The sequence below is a fragment of the Oncorhynchus keta genome, chromosome 21 (genome assembly GCF_023373465.1).
Source record: "Oncorhynchus keta strain PuntledgeMale-10-30-2019 chromosome 21, Oket_V2, whole genome shotgun sequence".
In the NCBI taxonomy this organism is placed as follows: Eukaryota; Metazoa; Chordata; class Actinopteri; order Salmoniformes; family Salmonidae; genus Oncorhynchus; species Oncorhynchus keta.
The window spans coordinates 54,622,606-54,645,463 of NC_068441.1; the positions used below are offsets into that span (position 1 = coordinate 54,622,606).

Genomic DNA, 22,858 nt, shown 5'->3' on the forward strand with positions numbered 1-22,858 from the left:
TGTGAGAGATAGACAGTCTTCCAAAAGGCAGCCTATTCCCTATATGGTGCACTACTAGGTTTCCCTAAGGGTCCTGTTCAAAAGTAGTGCACTATATAGAGAATAGGGTGGTATTTAGGATGTAGATACCGGGGAGAGGGGGGTAGATTAATCTACTTCTAATATCAGTCACAGAAAACTAGTAATCGACTATGTCACCTGTCCTGAGAACAACTAGTAATCATTTCCGAGGGACATTTAGACCCCACACCTTCCATGATAATAATGACATGCTCGTCGTGACTGGCAAACAGCAAACCCCCCCCAACCTTCTTCAACACATATCTCCCACCGAGAACACTTACAGAACGTCTCTGTATTAAACCCATGTCCCACCTCCAACGCAACCGGATCATCCCTCACTACCTACTTACTAAATCATTTAGATTTTCTATTGAACTTTTTCAATATTTTGGATGTATTGTGGCATTACTACTCAGTCATTCAACCCAAACAAACTGAAAGCAAGAAAAGGAGGAAGACAGGAAAGGAAATGAAGACTGTTCCTCAGGAAAAGAAGAAACATGCATTTAAAGGAGAGAAGGTGAAAGGTACAGGAACAAGAGAGTGGGAATATAGGGAGGAGGAGGAGGAGGAAAAGGAGGTGGAGGAGGAGGAGGTGGAGGAGGTGGAAGAGGAGGAGGTGGAGGTGGAGGGTACAGGAACAAGAGAGTGGGCATATAGGGAGGAGGAGGTGGAGGAGGAGGAGGAGGAGGAGGAGGAGGAGGAGGAGGAAAAGGAGGTGGAGGAGGATGAGGTGGAAGAGGAGGAGGTGGAGGAGGAGGGAGGAGGTGGAGGGTACAGGAACAAGAGAGTGGGAATATAAGGAGGTGGAGGAGGAGGAGGTGGAGGTGGAAGAGGAGGAGGTGATGGAGGAGGTGGAAGAGGAGGAGGTGGAAGAGGAGAAGGTGGTGGAGGAGGTGGAAGAGGAGGAGGTGGAGGAGGTGGAAGAGGAGGAGGTGGAAGAGGAGGAGGTGGTGGAGGAGGAGGTGGAAGAGGAGGAGGTGGAAGAGGAGGAGGAGGAGGAGGAGGAGGAGGAGGTGGAGGTAGAGGAGGAGGATGTCGAAGAAGAGGAGGTGGAGGAGGACGAGGAGGTGGAGGAGGAAGAGGAGGAGATGGAGGAGGAGGTGGGGGAGGAGGAGGTGGAGGAGGGAGGAGAGTGGGCATATAGGGAGGAGGTGGAAGAGGGAGGAGGCAGTTGTACCCAGTGGGAGGGAGCAGGACAGGAAGGAGGTTCTGGTCAACCTACCATTGACTAGGCTGGCATTGCCAGGTGCAAAACCACCTGCAGCACCATCGGTGGCTATAGTTGCGATGGGGTGGGCAGAGGGATGGGGGCAGTCTAGCAAGTAAATCATGGGTAAAAAAAAGACGAGCAACAGTGAACCAAAAGAACATGGTTAAGAGCTTGAATAACAGGACCATCAGTTGGTGTTGCTACAGTTCCTATCAGGGTTTGGGGACAATCCCATTTCAAGTACACTGACATTTGAATTCCAATTCCGTTTCTCTGCTATTTCTCTGCTATTGGAATTTGGTTCACTTTCTGAATTGACTGGAATTGAAATGGAATTGAGCCCAACACTCTGTTGTTTAAAACAGAGGAGGAATGGTACCCTTCAGGCAGAGCATTACAATTCTAACGCAATATACTGTAAAACAGGGTATAACAACACAATAATAATGGAGAAACCAAATGAAAGGCACATAGAAGACAATAATAATGGAGAAACCAAATGAAAGGCACATAGAAGACAATAATAATGGAGAAACCAAATGAAAGGCACATAGAAGACAATAATAATGGAGAAACCAAATGAAAGGCACATAGAAGACAATAATAATGGAGAAACCAAATGAAAGGCACATAGAACACAATAATAATGGAGAAACCAAATGAAAGGCACATAGAAGACAATAATAATGGATAATTATAATTATTATTCTAACGGATGAGTAAGAGGTTTGACTAATTTCCCTCAACGAAAACCTCAAACACGTGAATAGAAAAAAGGCTTGAGATCTAATCTGTCAGGTGTTTCTTTTTTTAACCAATAAGGTACGAGGAGGTTTGTGTGCATTGGGCCAATATACTAACGGCTAAAGGCTGTTCTAATGAACGACGCAACACAGAGTACAGCCTGAATAACACAGCCCTTAGCCGTGGGATATTGACCACATACCACAAACCTCCCGAGGTGCCTTATTGCTCTTATAAACTGGTTAAAAATAGAGCAGTATAATTAGAGCAGTAAACAAGTAATTTTGTGTCATACCCATGGTATACGGTCTGATATACCACTGCTGTCAGCCAATCAGCATTCAGGGCTCGAACGACCCGGTTTATAAGGTACTATTCACGGAGTATAACAAACATTAGGAACACCTTCGTAATATAGAGTCGGATTTCGGGGCTAATCAATCAATACGATCAATCAATCTCAACCATGTTATTCATGTCATGTTATTGAGCAGCACATAAGTAATAAAATAAGTGTTTGAGCAGAAGAGCATTGTGGTTAAACTGCTTGAATCAGGGTTGGGCTCAATTCCATCTCAATTCAGAATGTAAACCGAATTCCCAATTCTACATTTTCCCAATTGAAAAGCATTGAAGATAATTGGAATTTCAATGAAATTCTTCCCGAATTGACAGACATTTAAATTGAATTGACCCCAAACCCTTGAATGTCAAATTCCAACAACGGTCAACATTCATCCAGACAGACATCTGTTGGAGGGAGAGGGGGGGAAAAAAGCACAATTTAACGACTTCATCGATAACTTACTCAGTGGTGGAATTGGGAGGAGAGCTGAAAGAAAAAGTTTTTTTTTTTAAATACTCAATATTGTAAAAATGGGTTTTTTAAATTTTTCTTCTTCAATTCCACTCCTGCGCATAAAGCATCTGGATATATTATATTATATTACATATTACAAACTGAATACTGCACACTTCACAGTCCACATGGCCATACAGAGTCCAAATGGCCCTGTTACCAGTAGTTACTACCTCCGTACAGGGTCCACATGGCCCTGTGACCAGTAGTTACTATCTCCGTACAGAGTCCACATGGCCCTGTGACCAGTAGTTACTATCTCCGTACAGGGTCCACATGGCCCTGTTACCAGTAGTTACTACCTCCGTACAGAGTCCACATGGCCCTGTGACCAGTAGTTACTACCTCCGTACAGAGTCCACATGGCCCTGTTACCAGTAGTTACTATCTCCGTACAGGGTCCACATGGCCCTGTTACCAGTAGTTACTATCTCCGTACAGGGTCCACATGGCCCTGTTACCAGTAGTTACTACCTCCGTACAGAGTCCACATGGCCCTGTGACCAGTAGTTACTATCTCCGTACAGGGTCCACATGGCCCTGTTACCAGTAGTTACTACCTCCGTACAGAGTCCAAATGGCCCTGTTACCAGTAGTTACTACCTCCGTACAGAGTCCACATGGCCCTGTTACCAGTAGTTACTATCTCCGTACAGGGTCCACATGGCCCTGTTACCAGTAGTTACTATCTCCGTACAGGGTCCACATGGCCCTGTTACCAGTAGTTACTACCTCCGTACAGAGTCCACATGGCCCTGTGACCAGTAGTTACTACCTCCGTACAGAGTCCACATGGCCCTGTGACCAGTAGTTACTACCTCCGTACAGAGATGGCCCTGTTACCAGTAGTTACTACCTCCGTACAGAGTCCACATGGCCCTGTTACCAGTAGTTACTACCTCCGTACAGAGTCCACATGGCCCTGTGACCAGTAGTTACTACCTCCGTACAGAGTCCACATGGCCCTGTTACCAGTAGTTACTACCTCCGTACAGAGTCCACATGGCCCTGTGACCAGTAGTTACTACCTCCGTACAGAGTCCACATGGCCCTGTGACCAGTAGTTACTACCTCCGTACAGAGTCCACATGGCCCTGTGACCAGTAGTTACTACCTCCGTACAGAGTCCACATGGCCCTGTTACCAGTAGTTACTACCTCCGTACAGAGTCCACATGGCCCTGTTACCAGTAGTTACTACCTCCGTACAGAGTCCACATGGCCCTGTTACCAGTAGTTACTACCTCCGTACAGAGTCCACATGGCCCTGTGACCAGTAGTTACTACCTCCGTACAGAGATGGCCCTGTTACCAGTAGTTACTACCTCCGTACAGAGTCCACATGGCCCTGTTACCAGTAGTTACTACCTCCGTACAGAGTCCACATGGCCCTGTGACCAGTAGTTACTACCTCCGTACAGAGTCCACATGGCCCTGTTACCAGTAGTTACTACCTCCGTACAGAGTCCACATGGCCCTGTGACCAGTAGTTACTACCTCCGTACAGAGTCCACATGGCCCTGTGACCAGTAGTTACTACCTCCGTACAGAGTCCACATGGCCCTGTTACCAGTAGTTACTACCTCCGTACAGAGTCCACATGGCCCTGTTACCAGTAGTTACTACCTCCGTACAGAGTCCACATGGCCCTGTTACCAGTAGTTACTACCTCCGTACAGAGTCCACATGGCCCTGTTACCAGTAGTTACTACCTCCGTACAGAGTCCAAATGGCCCTGTTACCAGTAGTTATTACCTCCGTACAGAGTCCACATGGCCCTGTTACCAGTAGTTACTACCTCCGTACAGAGTCCACATGGCCCTGTTATCAGTAGTTACTACCCCGTACAGAGTCCAAATGGCCCTGTTACCAGTAGTTACTACCTCCGTACAGAGTCCAAATGGCCCTGTTACCAGTAGTTACTACCTCCGTACAGAGTCCAAATGGCCCTGTTACCAGTAGTTACTACCTCCGTACAGGGTTTAAATATTGTACACTTCACTGAGCCCAGGCAACGTGTACTCTATAGGAGAGTGTAAGCAGAGACATTACATTAGTAGAATACCTTCAGGCTATGGTCAAACCCTTCACCCCAACTCGAGCACTCTGTTCTGCCTCCTCTGGTCTCTTGGTCCTCCCACCCCTATGGAAGGGCAGTTCCTGCTCAGCCCAATCCAAGCTCTTCTCTTGGTCCTCCCACCACTATGGAAGGGCAGTTCTTGCTCAGCCCAATCCAAGCTCTTCTCTTGGTCCTCCCACCACTATGGAAGGGCAGTTCCTGCTCAGCCCAATCCAAGCTCTTCACTTGGTCCTCCCACCAATATGGAAGGGCAGTTCCTGCTCAGCCCAATCCAATCTCTTCTCTTGGTCCTCCCACCCCTATGGAAGGGCAGTTCCTGCTCAGCCCAATCCAAGCTCTTCTCTTGGTCCTCCCACCACTATGGAAGGGCAGTTCCTGCTCAGCCCAATCCAAGCTCTTCTCTTGGTCCTCCCACCACTATGGAAGGGCAGTTCCTGCTCAGCCCAATCCAAGCTCTTCTCTTGGTCCTCCCACCACTATGGAAGGGCAGTTCCTGCTCAGCCCAATCCAAGCTCTTCTCTTGGTCCTCCCACCACTATGGAAGGGCAGTTCCTGCTCAGTCCAATCCAAGCTCTTCTCTGTCCTGGCACCCCCCAATGGTGGAACCAGATTCCCCCTGATGCTAGGAGAGCAGAGTCCCTGTCCATCTTCTCCCTGAAACTAGGACAGCAGAGGCCCTGTCCATCTTCCCCCTGATGCTAGGACAGCAGAGTCCCTGTCCATCTTCCCCCTGAAGCTAGGACAACAGAGTCCATGCCCATCTTCCTGAAAAGACCTGAAACCCTACCTCTTCAAAGAGTATCTTAAATAATCTCCCCCCGAAAAAAAAAAATACTTTCCTGAACCAACACTTGCACCTCTAACCACCTTTAGTGGCAGCAGTGTAGCCTAGTGGTTAGAGTGTTGGACTAGTAACCGGAAGGTTGCAAGATCGAATCCCTGAGCTGACAAGGTAAAAATCTGTCGTTCTGCCCCTGAACAAGGCAGTTAACCCACTGTTCCCCGGGAGGCCATCATTGAAAATAAGAATTTATTCTTAACTGACTTGCCGAGTTAAATACAGGTTAAAGAAATATTGAGGGGAAGTGTACATACTGTAGCTGTCTTCAGATGAATGTACTTAACTGTAAGTCTCTCTCAGAGCCACTAGAGTACGGTTCAGGGTCCTGTAGAATATACCCAAGCCACTAGAGTACGGTTCAGTGTCCTGTAGAATATACCCGAGCCACTAGAGTACGGTTCAGTGTCCTGTAGAATATACCCGAGCCACTAGAGTGCGGTTCAGTGTCTGGTAGAATATACCCGAGCCACTAGAGTACGGTTCAGGGTCCTGTAGAATATACCCGAGCCACTAGAGTACGGTTCGGTGTCCTGTAGAATATACCCGAGCCACTAGAGTACGGTTCAGTGTCCTGTAGAATATACCCGAGCCACTAGAGTACGGTTCAGTGTCCTGTAGAATATACCCGAGCCACTAGAGTACGGTTCAGTGTCCTGTAGAATATACCCGAGCCACTAGAGTACGGTTCAGTGTCCTGTAGAATATACCCGAGCCACTAGAGTACGGTTCAGTGTCCTGTAGAATATACCCGAGCCACTAGAGTACGGTTCAGTGTCCTGTAGAATATACCCGAGCCACTAGAGTACGGTTCACGGTCCTGTAGTGTGTGTAGAACCCACCAGTCATATAGTACAGGCTGTGTGGTTGGCATGTAGTTATTATTAAGACATAGTACTTTATAGTCACAGAGATTAAAACCTAGTTATCCAAAGAATGTACTTCAAAACAAGAAGAACTGCCACCACTCAGTCTATAGTTGGAACAGTTTAAACCAACAACCCAAACGGTAAGACTGGTTGAAATGACATCATCACCACCAGCATAGCCTACTGGGTAGGACATACTGTAAAGGCCTAGCCTACTGGGTAGGACATACTGTAAAGGCATAGTCTACTGGGTAGGACATACTGTAAAGGCCTAGCCTACTGGGTAGGACATACTGTAAAGGCATAGCCTACTGTAACGGCTAAACAGTAACGATTGAATCTTATTTGTCCAGGATGGCTAATCGACCTCAAACAAGAAGTACCCGTTCGCCTTCACTCTGTGGTTTTATAGTCCTTTATGGTTGGAGTATAAAGGACCCCCCACCCCCACCCCCACCCCACCCACTCAGTAAACTAAGAGGTTTGAAAAGGAATCATTCATTACTACAAACCAGTAGAAGATTTGCTATGCTCTGGTACAACTGAATACTATATATAGTGGGGAGAACAAGTATTTGATACACTGATGATTTTGCAGGTTTCCCTACTTACAAAGCATGTAGAGGTCTGTAATTTTTATCATAGGTACACTTCAACTGTGAGAGACGGAATCAAAAAAATCCAGAAAATCACATTGTTTGATTTTTAAGTAATTAATTTACATTTTATTGCATGGCATAAGTATTTGATACATCAGAAAAGCAGAATATTTGGTACAGAAACCTTTGTTTGCAATTACAGAGATCATACGTTTCCTGTAGTTCTTGACCAGGTTTGCACACACTGCAGCAGGGTTTTTGGCCCACTCCTCCATACAGAGCTTCTCCAGGTCTTTCAGGTTTTGGGGCTGTCGCTGGGCAATACGGACTTTCAGCTCCCTCCAAAGATTTTCTATTAGGTTCAGGTCTGGAGACTGGCTAGGCCACTCCAGGACCTTGAGATGCTTCTTACGGAGACACTCCTTTAGTTGCCCTGGCTGTGTGTTTCGGGTCGTTGTCATGCTGGACGACCCAACCACAAACCATCTTCAATGCTTTTACTGAGGGAAGGAGGTTGTTGGCCAAGATCTCGCGATACATGGCCCCATCCATCCTCCCCTCAATACGGTGCAGTCGTCCTGTCCCCTTTGCAGAAAAGCATCCCGAAAGAATGATGTTTCCACCTCCATACTTCACAGTTGGGATGGTGTTCTTGGGGTTGTACTCATCCTTCTTCTTCCTCCAAACACGGCGAGTGGAGTTTAGACCAAAAAGCTCTATTTTTCTCTCATCAGACCACATGACCGTCTCCCATTCCTCCTCTGGATCATCCAGATGGTCATTGGCAAACTTCAGACTGGCCTGGACATGCGCTGGCTTGAGCAGGGGGACCTTGCGTGCGCTGCAGGATTTTAATCCATAAGGGTGAAGTGTGTTATAAATGGTTTTCTTTGAGACTGTGGTCCCAGCTCTCTTCAGGTCATTGACCAGGTCCTGCCATGTAGTTCTGGGCTGATACCTTCCTCATGATCATTGATGCCCCACAAGGTGAGATCTTGCATGGAGCCCCAGACCGAGGGTGATTGACCGTCATCTTGAACTTCTTCCATTTTCTAATAATTGAGCAAACAGTAGTTGCCTTCTCACCAAGCTGCTTGCCTATTGTCCTGTAGCCCATCCCAGCCTTGTGCAGGTCTACAATTTTATCCCTGATGTCCTTACACAGCTCTCTAGTCTTGGCCATTGTGGAGAGGTTGGAGTCTGTTTGATTGAGTGTGTGGACAGGTGTCTTTTATACAGGTAACGAGTTCAAACAGGTGCAGTTAATACAGGAGAACAGGAGGGCTTCTTAAAGAAAAACTAACATGTCTGTGAGAGCCAGAATTCTTACTGGTTGGTAGGTGATCAAATACTTGTCATGGAATAAAATGCAAATTAATTACTTAAAAATCATACAATGTGATTTTCTGGATTTTTTTTTTAGATTCCCTCTCTCAGAGTTGAAGTGTACCTATGATACAAATTACAGACCTCTACATGCTTTGTAAGTAGGAAAACCTGCAAAAACAGCAGTGTATCAAATACTTGTTCTCCCCACTGTATATCCACTGTCTATCTGTGAATCACAGTTTAAAACTGTTGTGGGTGAGATATCACTGCAATGACATTCTGTTATTGTGGAACTACACATCGAGACTACTGTCTACAGTAGTGTGGCATCACTGAAACAAGGTGCAAGGTTATATTATACAGCATTCAGATAACAGAGCACACATTTACAACTAAATAAGTAGAGTGTGGATTGTCATTTGGATTGGACAATGCAGTAGAAAAGGGTACAGTAATTTACTCCAGAACCCGTTTGATTGGACAATACAGAAGAAAAGGGTACAGTAATTTACTCCAGAACCCGTTTGATTGGACAATACAGAAGAAAAGGGTACAGTAATTTACTCCAGAACCCGTTTGATTGGACAATACAGAAGAAAAGGGTACAGTAATTTACTCCAGAACCCGTTTGATTGGACAATACAGTAGAAAAGGGTACAGTAATTTACTCCAGAACCCGTTTGATTGGACAATACAGTAGAAAAGGGTACAGTAATTTACTCCAGAACCCGTTTGATTGGACAATACAGAAGAAAAGGGTACAGTAATTTACTCCAGAACCCGTTTGATTGGACAATACAGAAGAAAAGGGTACAGTAATTTACTCCAGAACCCGTTTGATTGGACAATACAGTAGAAAAGGGTACAGTAATTTACTCCAGAACCCGTTTGATTGGACAATACAGAAGAAAAGGGTACAGTAATTTACTCCAGAACCCGTTTGATTGGACAATACAGAAGAAAAGGGTACAGTAATTTACTCCAGAACCCGTTTGATTGGACAATACAGTAGAAAAGGGTAAAGTAATTTACTCCAGAACCCGTTTGATTGGACAATACAGAAGAAAAGGGTACAGTAATTTACTCCAGAACCCGTTTGATTGGACGATACAGTAGGATAACAATAAGTGGCACCAAAGAGAGAAGGAAGTGAGAAGGAGGGACATACCTTTCTTCTCCTTCTTCTCCTCCTCCCCTGGCTCTCCGGCCCCCAGCAGAGTAAAGATGATGCCGGTCTGAGAGTTGACCCCTACAGCTGTTACCAGCATCCTGCCGGAACCCTCCATCACATGGGTACCTACACACACACACACACACACACACACACACACACACACACACACACACACACACACACACACACACACACACACACACACACACACACACAAGGAGATTATGAAACAGAATTATGGATCCTATTCATCAATATCCGATTGGCTGTCAGAGAACAGAAATGGAATGCACTGACCTGTACACTAACATATATACAGTGGTTTGTAACAGCAGGCACAGTACAGTGGTTTGTAACAGCAGGCACAGTACAGTGGTTTGTAACAGCAGGCACAGTACAGTGGTTTGTAACAGTAGGTACAGTACAGTGGTTTGTAACAGCAGGCACAGTACAGTGGTTTGTAACAGCAGGCACAGTACAGTGGTTTGTAACAGCAGGCACAGTACAGTGGTTTGTAACAGCAGGCACAGTACAGTGGTTTGTAACAGCAGGCACAGTACAGTGACTTGTAACAGTAGGCACAGTACAGTGGTTTGTAACAGTAGGCACAGTACAGTGGTTTGTAACAGCAGGCACAGTACAGTGGTTTGTAACAGCAGGCACAGTACAGTGGTTTGTAACAGCAGGCACAGTACAGTGGTTTGTAACAGCAGGCACAGTACAGTGACTTGTAACAGTAGGTACAGTACAGTGACTTGTAACAGCAGGCACAGTACAGTGGTTTGTAACAGTAGGTACAGTACAGTGACTTGTAACAGCAGGCACAGTACAGTGGTTTGTAACAGCAGGCACAGTACAGTGGTTTGTAGTAACAGCAGGCACAGTACAGTGGTTTGTAACAGCAGGCACAGTACAGTGGTTTGTAGTAACAGCAGGCACAGTACAGTGGTTTGTAACAGCAGGTACAGTACAGTGGTTTGGCATTTCTCCTATTTTGTTGCCTTACTTTTTTTGGGGGGGGGGGGGATTGTATCATTTGATTTACGCAACATGCCTTCCACTTTGAAGATGCAAAATATTTTTATTGTGAAACATACATGAAATAAGACAAAAGAAAACTGAAAACTTGAGTGTGCATAACTATTCACCCCCCAAAGTCAATACTTTGTAGAGACACCTTTTGCAGCAATTACAGCTGCAAGTCTCAATAAGCTTGGCACATCTAGCCACTGGGATATTTTCCCATTCTTCAAGGCAAAACTGCTCCAGCTCCTTCAAGTTGGATGGGTTCCGCTGATGTACAGCAATCTTTAAGTCATACCACAGATTCTCAATTGGATTGAGGTCTGGCCTTTGACCAGGCCATTCCAAGACATTTAAATGTTTCCCCTTAAACCACTCGAGTGTTGCTTTAGCAGTATGCTTAGGGTCATTGTCCTGCTGGAAGGTGAACCTCTGTCCCAGTCTCAAATCTCTGGAAGACTGAAGCAGGTTTCCCTCAAGAATTTCCCTGTATTTAGCGCCATCCATAATTCCTTCAATTCTGACCAGTTTCCCAGTCCCTGCCGATGAAACACATACCCACAGCATGATGCTGCCACCACCGTGCTTCACTGTGGGGATGATGTTTTCGGGGTGGTGCAAGGTGTTGGGTTTGCGCCAAACATAGTGTTTTCCTTGAAGGCCAAAAAGCTCAACTTTAGCCTCATCTGACCAGAGTACCTTCTTTCATATCTTTGGGGAGTCTCCCACATGCCTTTTGGCGAACACCAAACATAATTGTTTATTTTTTTCTTTACGCAATGTTTTTTTTTCTGGCCACTCTTCTGTAAAGCCCAGCTCTGTGGAGGCTTAAAGTGGTCCTATGGACAGATACTCCAATCTCCGCTGTGGAGCTGTCACGCCTTGGTCATTGTATTTTGTGTTTTCATTATATATTTGTTCAGGCCAGGGTGTGACATGGGTTTATTGTGTTGTCGTATTGGGGTTTTTGTAGGCATTGGGATTGTGGTTGATTAGGGGTGTGTCTAGTTTAGGCTTGGATGCCTGAGGCGGTTCTCAATCAGAGTCAGGTGATTCTTGTTGTCTCTGATAGGGAACCGTATTTAGGTAGCCTGGGTTTCACTGTGTTTTCGTGGGTGATTGTTCCTGTCTCTGTGTAGTTTCACCAGATAGGCTGTAATTAGGTTTCACGTTCCGTTTGTTGTTTTGTATTTTGTTTAAGTTATTTCATGTATCGCGATCCTTCATTAAAGATCATGAGTAACCACCACGCTGCATTTCGGTCCGACTCTCTTTCAACAAACGAAGAACGCCGTCACAGGAGCTTTGCAGCCCCTTCAGGGTTATCTTTGGTCTCTTTGTTGCCTTTCTGATTTAATGTCCTCCTTGCCTGGTCCGTGAGTTTTGGTGGGTGCCCCTCTCTTGGCAGGTTTGTTGTGGTGTCATATTCTTTAAAAAATGTTGTAATGGATTTAACGGTGCTCTGTGGGGATGCACAACGTTTCAGATATTTTTTTATAACCCAAACCTGATCTGTACTTCTCCACAACTTTGTCTCTGACCTGTTTGGAGAGCTCCTTGGTCTTCATGGTGCCGCTTGCTTGGTGGTGCCCTTTGATTAGAGGTGTTGCAGACTCTGGGGCAGAGCAGGTGTGTGTATATATACTGAGATCAGGTGACAGATCATGTGACACTTAGATTGCACACAGGTGGACGTTATTTAACTAATCATGTGACTACTGAAGGTAATTGGTTGCACCAGATCTTATTTAGGGGCTTCATAGCAAAGGGGGTGAATACATATACTCATTCCATTATAAAAAATAAATAACATTGAAACAAGTTTTTTTTTCCATTTCACTTCACCAATTTGGACTATTTTGTGTATATGTCCATCACAGGAAAATCACATTTGTGTACATATGGGGGGGAATACATATGTACCATTTTTCTGTATTATACAGTTATTATACAGTTATTATGCAGTTATTATACAGTTATTATGCAGTTATTATACAGTTATTATGCAGTTATTATACAGTTATTATGCAGTTATTATGCAGTTATTATGCAGTTATTATACAGTTATTATACAGTTATTATGCAGTTATTATACAGTTATTATACAGTTATTATGCAGTTATTATACAGTTATTATACAGTTATTATACAGTTATTATGCAGTTATTATACAGTTATTATGCAGTTATTATACAGTTATTATGCAGTTATTATGCAGTTATTATACAGTTATTATACAGTTATTATGCAGTTATTATGCAGTTATTATACAGTTATTATACAGTTATTATGCAGTTATTATACAGTTATTATACAGTTATTATGCAGTTATTATACAGTTATTATGCAGTTATTATACAGTTATTATGCAGTTATTATGCAGTTATTATACAGTTATTATACAGTTATTATGCAGTTATTATACAGTTATTATGCAGTTATTATACAGTTATTATGCAGTTATTATACAGTTATTATGCAGTTATTATACAGTTATTATGCAGTTATTATGCAGTTATTATGCAGTTATTATACAGTTATTATACAGTTATTATGCAGTTATTATACAGTTATTATGCAGTTATTATACAGTTATTATGCAGTTATTATACAGTTATTATGCAGTTATTATACAGTTATTATACAGTTATTATGCAGTTATTATACAGTTATTATGCAGTTATTATACAGTTATTATACAGTTATTATGCAGTTATTATACAGTTATTATGCAGTTATTATACAGTTATTATACAGTTATTATGCAGTTATTATACAGTTATTATGCAGTTATTATACAGTTATTATGCAGTTATTATACAGTTATTATACAGTTATTATGCAGTTATTATACAGTTATTATGCAGTTATTATACAGTTATTATGCAGTTATTATACAGTTATTATGCAGTTATTATGCAGTTATTATACAGTTATTATGCAGTTATTATACAGTTATTATACAGTTATTATGCAGTTATTATACAGTTATTATGCAGTTATTATACAGTTATTATGCAGTTATTATACAGTTATTATGCAGTTATTATGCAGTTATTATGCAGTTATTATACAGTTATTATACAGTTATTATACAGTTATTATGCAGTTATTATACAGTTATTATGCAGTTATTATACAGTTATTATACAGTTATTATGCAGTTATTATACAGTTATTATGCAGTTATTATACAGTTATTATGCAGTTATTATGCAGTTATTATACAGTTATTATGCAGTTATTATACAGTTATTATACAGTTATTATACAGTTATTATGCAGTTATTATACAGTTATTATGCAGTTATTATACAGTTATTATACAGTTATTTATTTCATTTCACTTCACCAATTTGGACTATTTTGTATTTGTCCATTAAATGACATCTAAGTAAAAATGAATTTAAATTACAGGTTGTAATGCATCAAAATAAGAAAGAAACGCCAAGGGGGATGAATCTTTTACTGTGTATATAAATAATACCACACACACAGCATCATACATAGGAGAGAGAGAGAGAGAGAGAGAGGGGAGAGAGAGAGAGAGAGAGAGAGAGAGAGAGAGAGAGAGAGAGAGAGAGAGAGAGAGAGAGAGAGAGAGAGAGAGAGAGAGAGAGAGAGAGAGAGAGGGGAGAGAGAGAACAGGAAAGGGAGAGAGGGAGAGAGAAAGAGAGATGTGTAGATAGAGAAGGAGAGAGGGGGCGAGAGAGAGATGGAGAGAAGAGGGAGATAGAGGGAGAGAGAAAGAGAAGGATAATGGGAGAAAGAGAGAGAAATAGATGGAGATATATAGATAGAAAAGGAGAGAGGGACAGAGAGAGAGAGAGAGCGAGAGAGAGAGAGAGGGGGGGAGAGAAAGAGAGAGATGTATAGATAGAGAAGGAGAAAGGGAGCGAGAGAGAGAGAGAAAGAGAGAGAGAGCGAGAGAGAGTGAGCGAGACAGAGAGAGAGATGGAGAGAGGAGGGAGAGAGAGAGAGAGAGAGAGACAGAGAGACAGAGAGAGAGAGAGAGAGAGAGACAGAGATACAGAGAGAGAGAGACAGAGAGAGAGAAACGGAGAGAGAGACAGAGAGAGAGAGAGAGAGAGACAGAGAGACAGAGAGACAGAGAGAGAGAGAGACAGAGAGACAGAGAGAGAGAGACAGAGAGAGAGACAGAGAGAGAGACAGAGAGAGAGACAGAGAGAGAGAGACAGAGAGACAGAGAGGAAAGAGAGACAGAGAGAGAGACAGGGAGGAAAGAGAGACAGAGAGAGAGACAGGGAGGAAAGAGACAGAGAGAGAGATGGAGAGGAAAGAGAGACAGAGAGAGAGACAGAGAGGAAAGAGAGACAGAGAGAGAGACAGAGAGGAAAGAGAGACAGAGAGAGAGAGACAGGGAAGAAAGAGACAGAGAGAGAGATGGGGAGGAAAGAGAGACAGAGAGAGAGACAGAGAGGAAAGAGAGACAGAGAGAGAGAGACAGAGAGGAAAGAGAGACAGAGAGAGAGACAGAGAGGAAAGAGACAGAGAGAGAGACAGGGAGGAAAGAGACAGAGAGAGAGACAGAGAGACAGAGAGACAGGGAGGAAAGAGACAGAGAGAGAGACAGAGAGACAGAGAGAGAGATGGAGAGAGATAATACATTTCCAGTATATGAAATATTATTCCTCCCTCAAACAATGAGTCAACTCTATGGAAGAGAGAGAAAGCCAGTACAGAGAACAAAGTGCACATCAGCTTCTCTCTGTTGATATTCAACTAAGAATTACGACCCCAGTTTCTCCCATTGAACAACTGTCATCCTGTTGTAACTTGACTAATAGATTGAGATAGACAACACAAGGCCTCCTGAAACCATGCATGGTACACAAGTCAGTTTGTGGACAAGACAGAAAAGTAAACCCACAAGCATTTGAATTATATACTTTGAGCCCCCGTACTCTTACTTTTTTTTGGGGGGGTAGTATCATATAAACACACATAAGACATGGAACATTTTGTAGATTTGCAAGAAATTAGCTTTAAAACGGCAATCAAAATAATATCTGCCCCATGGAAAGTGTGTTGAATTACAGGAAATTCGGGTTGTCAAGAGGGGGGTGAACAGTTTGGGGTCGCACGGGGTGTCAAGAGGGGGGTGAACAGTTTGGGGGTCGCACAGGTTGTCAAGAGGGGGTGAACAGTTTGGGGGTCGCACAGGTTGTCAAGAGGGGGTGAACAGTTTGGGGCCGCATGGGGTGTCAAGAGGGGGGTGAACAGTTTGGGGTCGCACAGGTTGTCAAGAGGGGGGTGAACAGTTCGGGGTCGCACGGGGTGTCAAGAGGGGGTGAACAGTTTGGGGTCGCACGGGGTGTCAAGAGGGGGGTGAACAGTTTGGGGTCGCACAGGTTGTCAAGAGGGGGGTGAACAGTTTGGGGTCGCACAGGTTGTCAAGAGGGGGGTGAACAGTTTGGGGGTCGCACAGGTTGTCAAGAAGGGGGTGAACAGTTTGGGGGTCGCACAGGTTGTCAAGAAGGGGGTGAACAGTTTGGGGTCGCACGGGGTGGTCCTGTGGGTGGTTTGTTACTCCATCCAGACCATTGCCACCTGGGAAATTTGTGTGACCGGACCTTCTGAAATAGTACTTAAGTACCGCTGTCTATTCCATTTAGCAGACCCTTTTAATCCAGATCAACCTACAGTATGTGAATACACAGTAGTACAGTATGTGAATACACCGTAGTACAGTATGTGAATACACAGTAGTACAGTATGTGAATACACAGTAGTACAGTATGTGAATACACAGTAGTACAGTATGTGAATACACAGTATTACAGTATGTGAATACACAGTAGTACAGTATGTGAATACACAGTAGTACAGTATGTGAATACACAGTAGTACAGTATGTGAATACACTGTAGTACAGTATGTGAATACACTGTAGTACAGTATGTGAATACACCATAGTACAGTATGTGAATACACCATAGTACAGTATGTGAATACACAGTAGTACAGTATGTAAATACACAGTAGTACAGTATGTGAATACACTGTAGTACAGTATGTGAATACACTATAGTACAGTATGTGAATACACAGTAGTACAGTATGTAAATACACAGTAGTACAGTATGTGAATACACAGTAGTACAGTATGTGAATACACAGTAGTACAGTATGTGAATACACAGTAGTACAGTATGTGAATACACCGTAGTACAGTATGTGAATACACAGTAGTACAGTATGTGAATACACAGTAGTACAGTATGTGAATACACAGTAGTACAGTATGTGAATACACAGTAGTACAGTATGTGAATACACCGTAGTACAGTATGTGAATACACAGTAGTACAGTATGTGAATACACAGTAGTACAGTATGTGAATACACCGTAGTACAGTATGTGAATACACAGTATTACAGTATGTGAATACACAGTAGTACAGTATGTGGTTTTTAATCCAGATCAACCTACAGTATGTGAATACACTGTAGTACAGTATGTGAATACACAGTAGTACAGTATGTGAATACACAGTAGTACAGTATGTGAATACACCATAGTACAGTATGTGAATACACAGTAGTACAGTATGTGAATACACAGTAGTACAGTATGTGAATACACCATAGTACAGTATGTGAATACACAGTAGTACAGTATGTGAATACACCATAGTACAGTATGTGAATACACAGTAGTACAGTATGTGAATACACCATAGTACAGTATGTGAATACACAGTAGTACAGTATGTGAATACACAGTAGTACAGTATGTGAATACACTGTAGTACAGTATGTGAATACACTATAGTACAGTATGTGAATACACAGTAGTACAGTATGTAAATACACAGTAGTACAGTATGTGAATACACAGTAGTACAGTATGTGAATACACTGTAGTACAGTATGTAAATACACAGTAGTACAGTATGTGAATACACAGTAGTACAGTATGTGAATACACAGTAGTACAGTATGTGAATACACAGTAGTACAGTATGTGAATACACAGTAGTACAGTGTTCTCAGTAGGTATCAGACTCACGACCGTTAGCATTGCTTGCTCTCCACTCTGAGCCACACAGGACATCTGTAACATCACGATAAATGACTGACTGACCAGACAGCAGCATCGGGTCTCTGTCGGCTGCTTTTTTGACGTGATCAGACTCTCCTGTTAGCGAACTCTCGTCTATCTTCAGGTCGTTCCCCTGTATCAACACTCCATCCGTTGGAAGCAGGTCACCTAAAACAACAACGGAACAAAAAAATATACTATTTTAATTTTTTTTAAAACATATACTCTTTTATAACATAGTCACCTTCACACAGAACAGAAAACAGATACTGTTAAATGACACCGCAGTCATAAAATGCATTTAAAAAAGAATAACAAAGCAGAAAACAGTTCAGAGACTCAGAAACAGATAAGTAGCATCCAGACAGGAGAACACATTATATTACAACACGACAGTAGCATACTGTATATGATCAGCATCCTGTCTGATTCCCAGCCATGTGTCTTTGTGGTAATATATATTATACTGTATATGATCAGCATCCTGTCTGATTCCCAGCCATGTGTCTTTGTGGTAATATATATTATACTGTATATGATCAGCATCCTGTCTGATTCCCAGCCATGTGTCTTTGTGGTAATATATATTATACTGTATATGATCAGCATCCTGTCTGATTCCCAGCCATGTGTCTTTGTGGTAATATATATTATACTGTATATGATCAGCATCCATGTGTCCATCAGCATCCTGTCTGATTCCCAGCCATGTGTCTGGTAATATATATTATCTGTATATGATCAGCATCCTGTCTGATTCCCAGCCATGTGTCTTTGTGGTAATATATATTATACTGTATATGATCAGCATCCTGTCTGATTCCCAGCCATGTGTCTTTGTGGTAATATATATTATACTGTATATGATCAGCATCCTGTCTGATTCCCAGCCATGTGTCTTTGTGGTAATATATATTATACTGTATATGATCAGCATCCTGTCTGATTCCCAGCCATGTGTCTTTGTGGTAATATATATTATACTGTATATGATCAGCATCCTGTCTGATTCCCAGCCATGTGTCTTTGTGGTAATATATCATACTGTATATGATCAGCATCCTGTCTGATTCCCAGCCATGTGTCTTTGTGGTAATATATATTATACTGTATATGATCAGCATCCTGTCTGATTCCCAGCCATGTGTCTTTGTGGTAATATATATTATACTGTATATGATCAGCATCCTGTCTGATTCCTAGCCATGTGTCTTTGTGGTAATATAGCATACTGTATATGATCAGCATCCTGTCTGATTCCTAGCCATGTGTCTTTGTGGTAATATAGCATACTGTATATGATCAGCATCCTGTCTGATTCCTAGCCATGTGTCTTTGTGGTAATATAGCATACTGTATATGATCAGCATCCTGTCTGATTCCTAGCCATGTGTCTTTGTGGTAATATATATTATACTGTATATGATCAGCATCCTGTCTGATTCCTAGCCATGTGTCTTTGTGGTAATATATATTATACTGTATATGATCAGCATCCTGTCTGATTCCTAGCCATGTGTCTTTGTGGTAATATATATTATACTGTATATGATCAGCATCCTGTCTGATTCCTAGCCATGTGTCTTTGTGGTAATATATATTATACTGTATATGATCAGCATCCTGTCTGATTCCTAGCCATGTGTCTTTGTGGTAATATAGCATACTGTATATGATCAGCATCCTGTCTGATTCCTAGCCATGTGTCTTTGTGGTAATATAGCATACTGTATATGATCATGTAATCAGCATCCTGTCTGATTCCCAGCCATGTGTCTTTGTGGTGAATCAGCATCCTGTCTGATTCCTAGCCATGTGTCTTTGTGGTAATATAGCATACTGTATATGATCAGCATGTTGTACCATTTGTAAGTCTCTGGATAAGAGCGTATGCTAAATGACTTAAATGTAAATGTAATCAGCATCCTGTCTGATTCCCAGCCATGTGTCTTTGTGGTAATATATATTATACTGTATATGATCAGCATCCTGTCTGATTCCTAGCCATGTGTCTTTGTGGTAATATAGCATACTGTACATGATCAGCATAAGGTGAATGCACCATTTGTAAGTCACTCTGGATAAGAGCGTATGTAAATGACTTATCTGTAAATGTAATCAGCATCCTGTCTGATTCCCAGCCATGTGTCTTTGTGGTAATATATATTATACTGTATATGATCAGCATCCTGTCTGATTCCCAGCCATGTGTCTTTGTGGTAATATATATTATACTGTATATGATCAGCATCCTGTCTGATTCCCAGCCATGTGTCTTTGTGGTAATATATATTATACTGTATATGATCAGCATCCTGTCTGATTCCCAGCCATGTGTCTTTGTGGTAATATATATTATACTGTATATGATCAGCATCCTGTCTGATTCCTAGCCATGTGTCTTTGTGGTAATATAGCATACTGTATATGATCAGCATCCTGTCTGATTCCTAGCCATGTGTCTTTGTGGTAATATAGCATACTGTATATGATCAGCATCCTGTCTGATTCCTAGCCATGTGTCTTTGTGGTAATATATTATACTGTATATGATCAGCATCCTGTCTGATTCCTAGCCATGTGTCTTTGTGTAATATATATTATACTGTATATGATCAGCATCCTGTCTGATTCCCAGCCATGTGTCTTTGTGGTAATATATACTTATATGATCAGCATCCTGTCTGATTCCCAGCCATGTGTCTTTGTGGTAATATATATTATACTGTATATGATCAGCATCCTGTCTGATTCCCAGCCATGTGTCTTTGTGGTAATATATATTATACTGTATATGATCAGCATCCTGTCTGATTCCCAGCCATGTGTCTTTGTGGTAATATAGCATACTGTATATGATCAGCATCCTGTCTGATTCCTAGCCATGTGTTTTTGTGGTAATATAGCATACTGTATATGATCAGCATACTGTATATGATCAGCATCCTGTCTGATTCCTAGCCATGTGTCTTTGCGGTAATATATATTATACTGTATATGATCAGCATCCTGTCTGATTCCCAGCCATGTGTCTTTGTGGTAATATATATTATACTGTATATGATCAGCATCCTGTCTGATTCCCAGCCATGTGTCTTTGTGGTAATATATATTATACTGTATATGATCAGCATCCTGTCTGATTCCCAGCCATGTGTCTTTGTGGTAATATATATTATACTGTATATGATCAGCATCCTGTCTGATTCCCAGCCATGTGTCTTTGTGGTAATATATATTATACTGTATATGATCAGCATCCTGTCTGATTCCCAGCCATGTGTCTTTGTGGTAATATATATTATACTGTATATGATCAGCATCCTGTCTGATTCCTAGCCATGTGTCTTTGTGGTAATATATATTATACTGTATATGATCAGCATCCTGTCTGATTCCCAGCCATGTGTCTTTGTGGTAATATATATTATAATGTATATGATCAGCATCCTGTCTGATTCCCAGCCATGTGTCTTTGTGGTAATATAGCATACTGTATATGATCAGCATCCTGTCTGATTCCTAGCCATGTGTCTTTGTGGTAATATATATTATACTGTATATGATCAGCATCCTGTCTGATTCCCAGCCATGTGTCTTTGTGGTAATATATATTATACTGTATATGATCAGCATCCTGTCTGATTCCTAGCCATGTGTCTTTGTGGTAATATAGCATACTGTATATGATCAGCATCCTGTCTGATTCCTAGCCATGTGTCTTTGTGGTAATATAGCATACTGTATATGATCAGCATCCTGTCTGATTCCTAGCCATGTGTCTTTGTAGTAATATAGCATACTGTATATGATCAGCATAAGGTGAATGCACCAATTTGTAAGTCGCTCTGGATAAGAGCGTATGCTAAATGACTTAAATGTAAATGTAATCAGCATCCTGTCTGATTCCCAGCCATGTGTCTTTGTGGTAATATATATTATACTGTATATGATCAGCATCCTGTCTGATTCCTAGCCATGTGTCTTTGTGGTAATATAGCATACTGTACATGATCAGCATAAGGTGAATGCACCAATTTGTAAGTCACTCTGGATAAGAGCGTATGCTAAATGACTTAAATGTAAATGTAATCAGCATCCTGTCTGATTCCCAGCCATGTGTCTTTGTGGTAATATATATTATACTGTATATGATCAGCATCCTGTCTGATTCCTAGCCATGTGTCTTTGTGGTAATATAGCATACTGTATATGATCAGCATCCTGTCTGATTCCCAGCCATGTGTCTTTGTGGTAATATATATTATACTGTATATGATCAGCATCCTGTCTGATTCCCAGCCATGTGTCTGATTCCCAGCCATGTGTCTTTGTGGTAATATATATTATACTGTATATGATCAGCGTCCTGTCTGATTCCTAGCCATGTGTCTTTGTGGTAATATATATTATACTGTATATGATCAGCATCCTGTCTGATTCCCAGCCATGTGTCTGATTCCCAGCCATGTGTCTTTGTGGTAATATATATTATACTGTATATGATCAGCGTCCTGTCTGATTCCTAGCCATGTGTCTTTGTGGTAATATATATTATACTGTATATGATCAGCATCCTGTCTGATTCCTAGCCATGTGTCTTTGTGGTAATATATATTATACTGTATATGATCAGCATCCTGTCTGATTCCCAGCCATGTGTCTTTGTGGTAATATATATTATACTGTATATGATCAGCATCCTGTCTGATTCCTAGCCATGTGACTTTGTGGTAATATGATCAGCATCCTGTCTGATTCCTAGCCATGTGTCTTTGTGGTAATATATATTATACTGTATATGATCAGCATCCTGTCTGATTCCCAGCCATGTGTCTTTGTGGTAATATATATTATACTGTATATGATCAGCATCCTGTCTGATTCCCAGCCATGTGTCTTTGTGGTAATATATATTATACTGTATATGATCAGCATCCTGTCTGATTCCCAGCCATGTGTCTTTGTGGTAATATATATTATACTGTATATGATCAGCATC

At 41.9% G+C, this 22,858-nt stretch overlaps 1 protein-coding gene across 1 annotated transcript in view; it reads right to left on the minus strand.

Moving 5' to 3' along the window:
* atp2b2 (ATPase plasma membrane Ca2+ transporting 2) overlaps positions 1-22,858 on the minus strand; it is a 245,556-nt gene that overhangs the window by 120,496 nt on the left and 102,202 nt on the right. The window contains exons 5-6 of the mRNA XM_052474241.1: positions 17,899-18,024; positions 9,762-9,890 (exon numbers count right to left, since the gene is read on the minus strand). Coding sequence (XP_052330201.1) covers positions 9,762-9,890; positions 17,899-18,024 — 255 coding nt within the window. The remainder of the gene's footprint in view (positions 1-9,761; positions 9,891-17,898; positions 18,025-22,858) is intronic.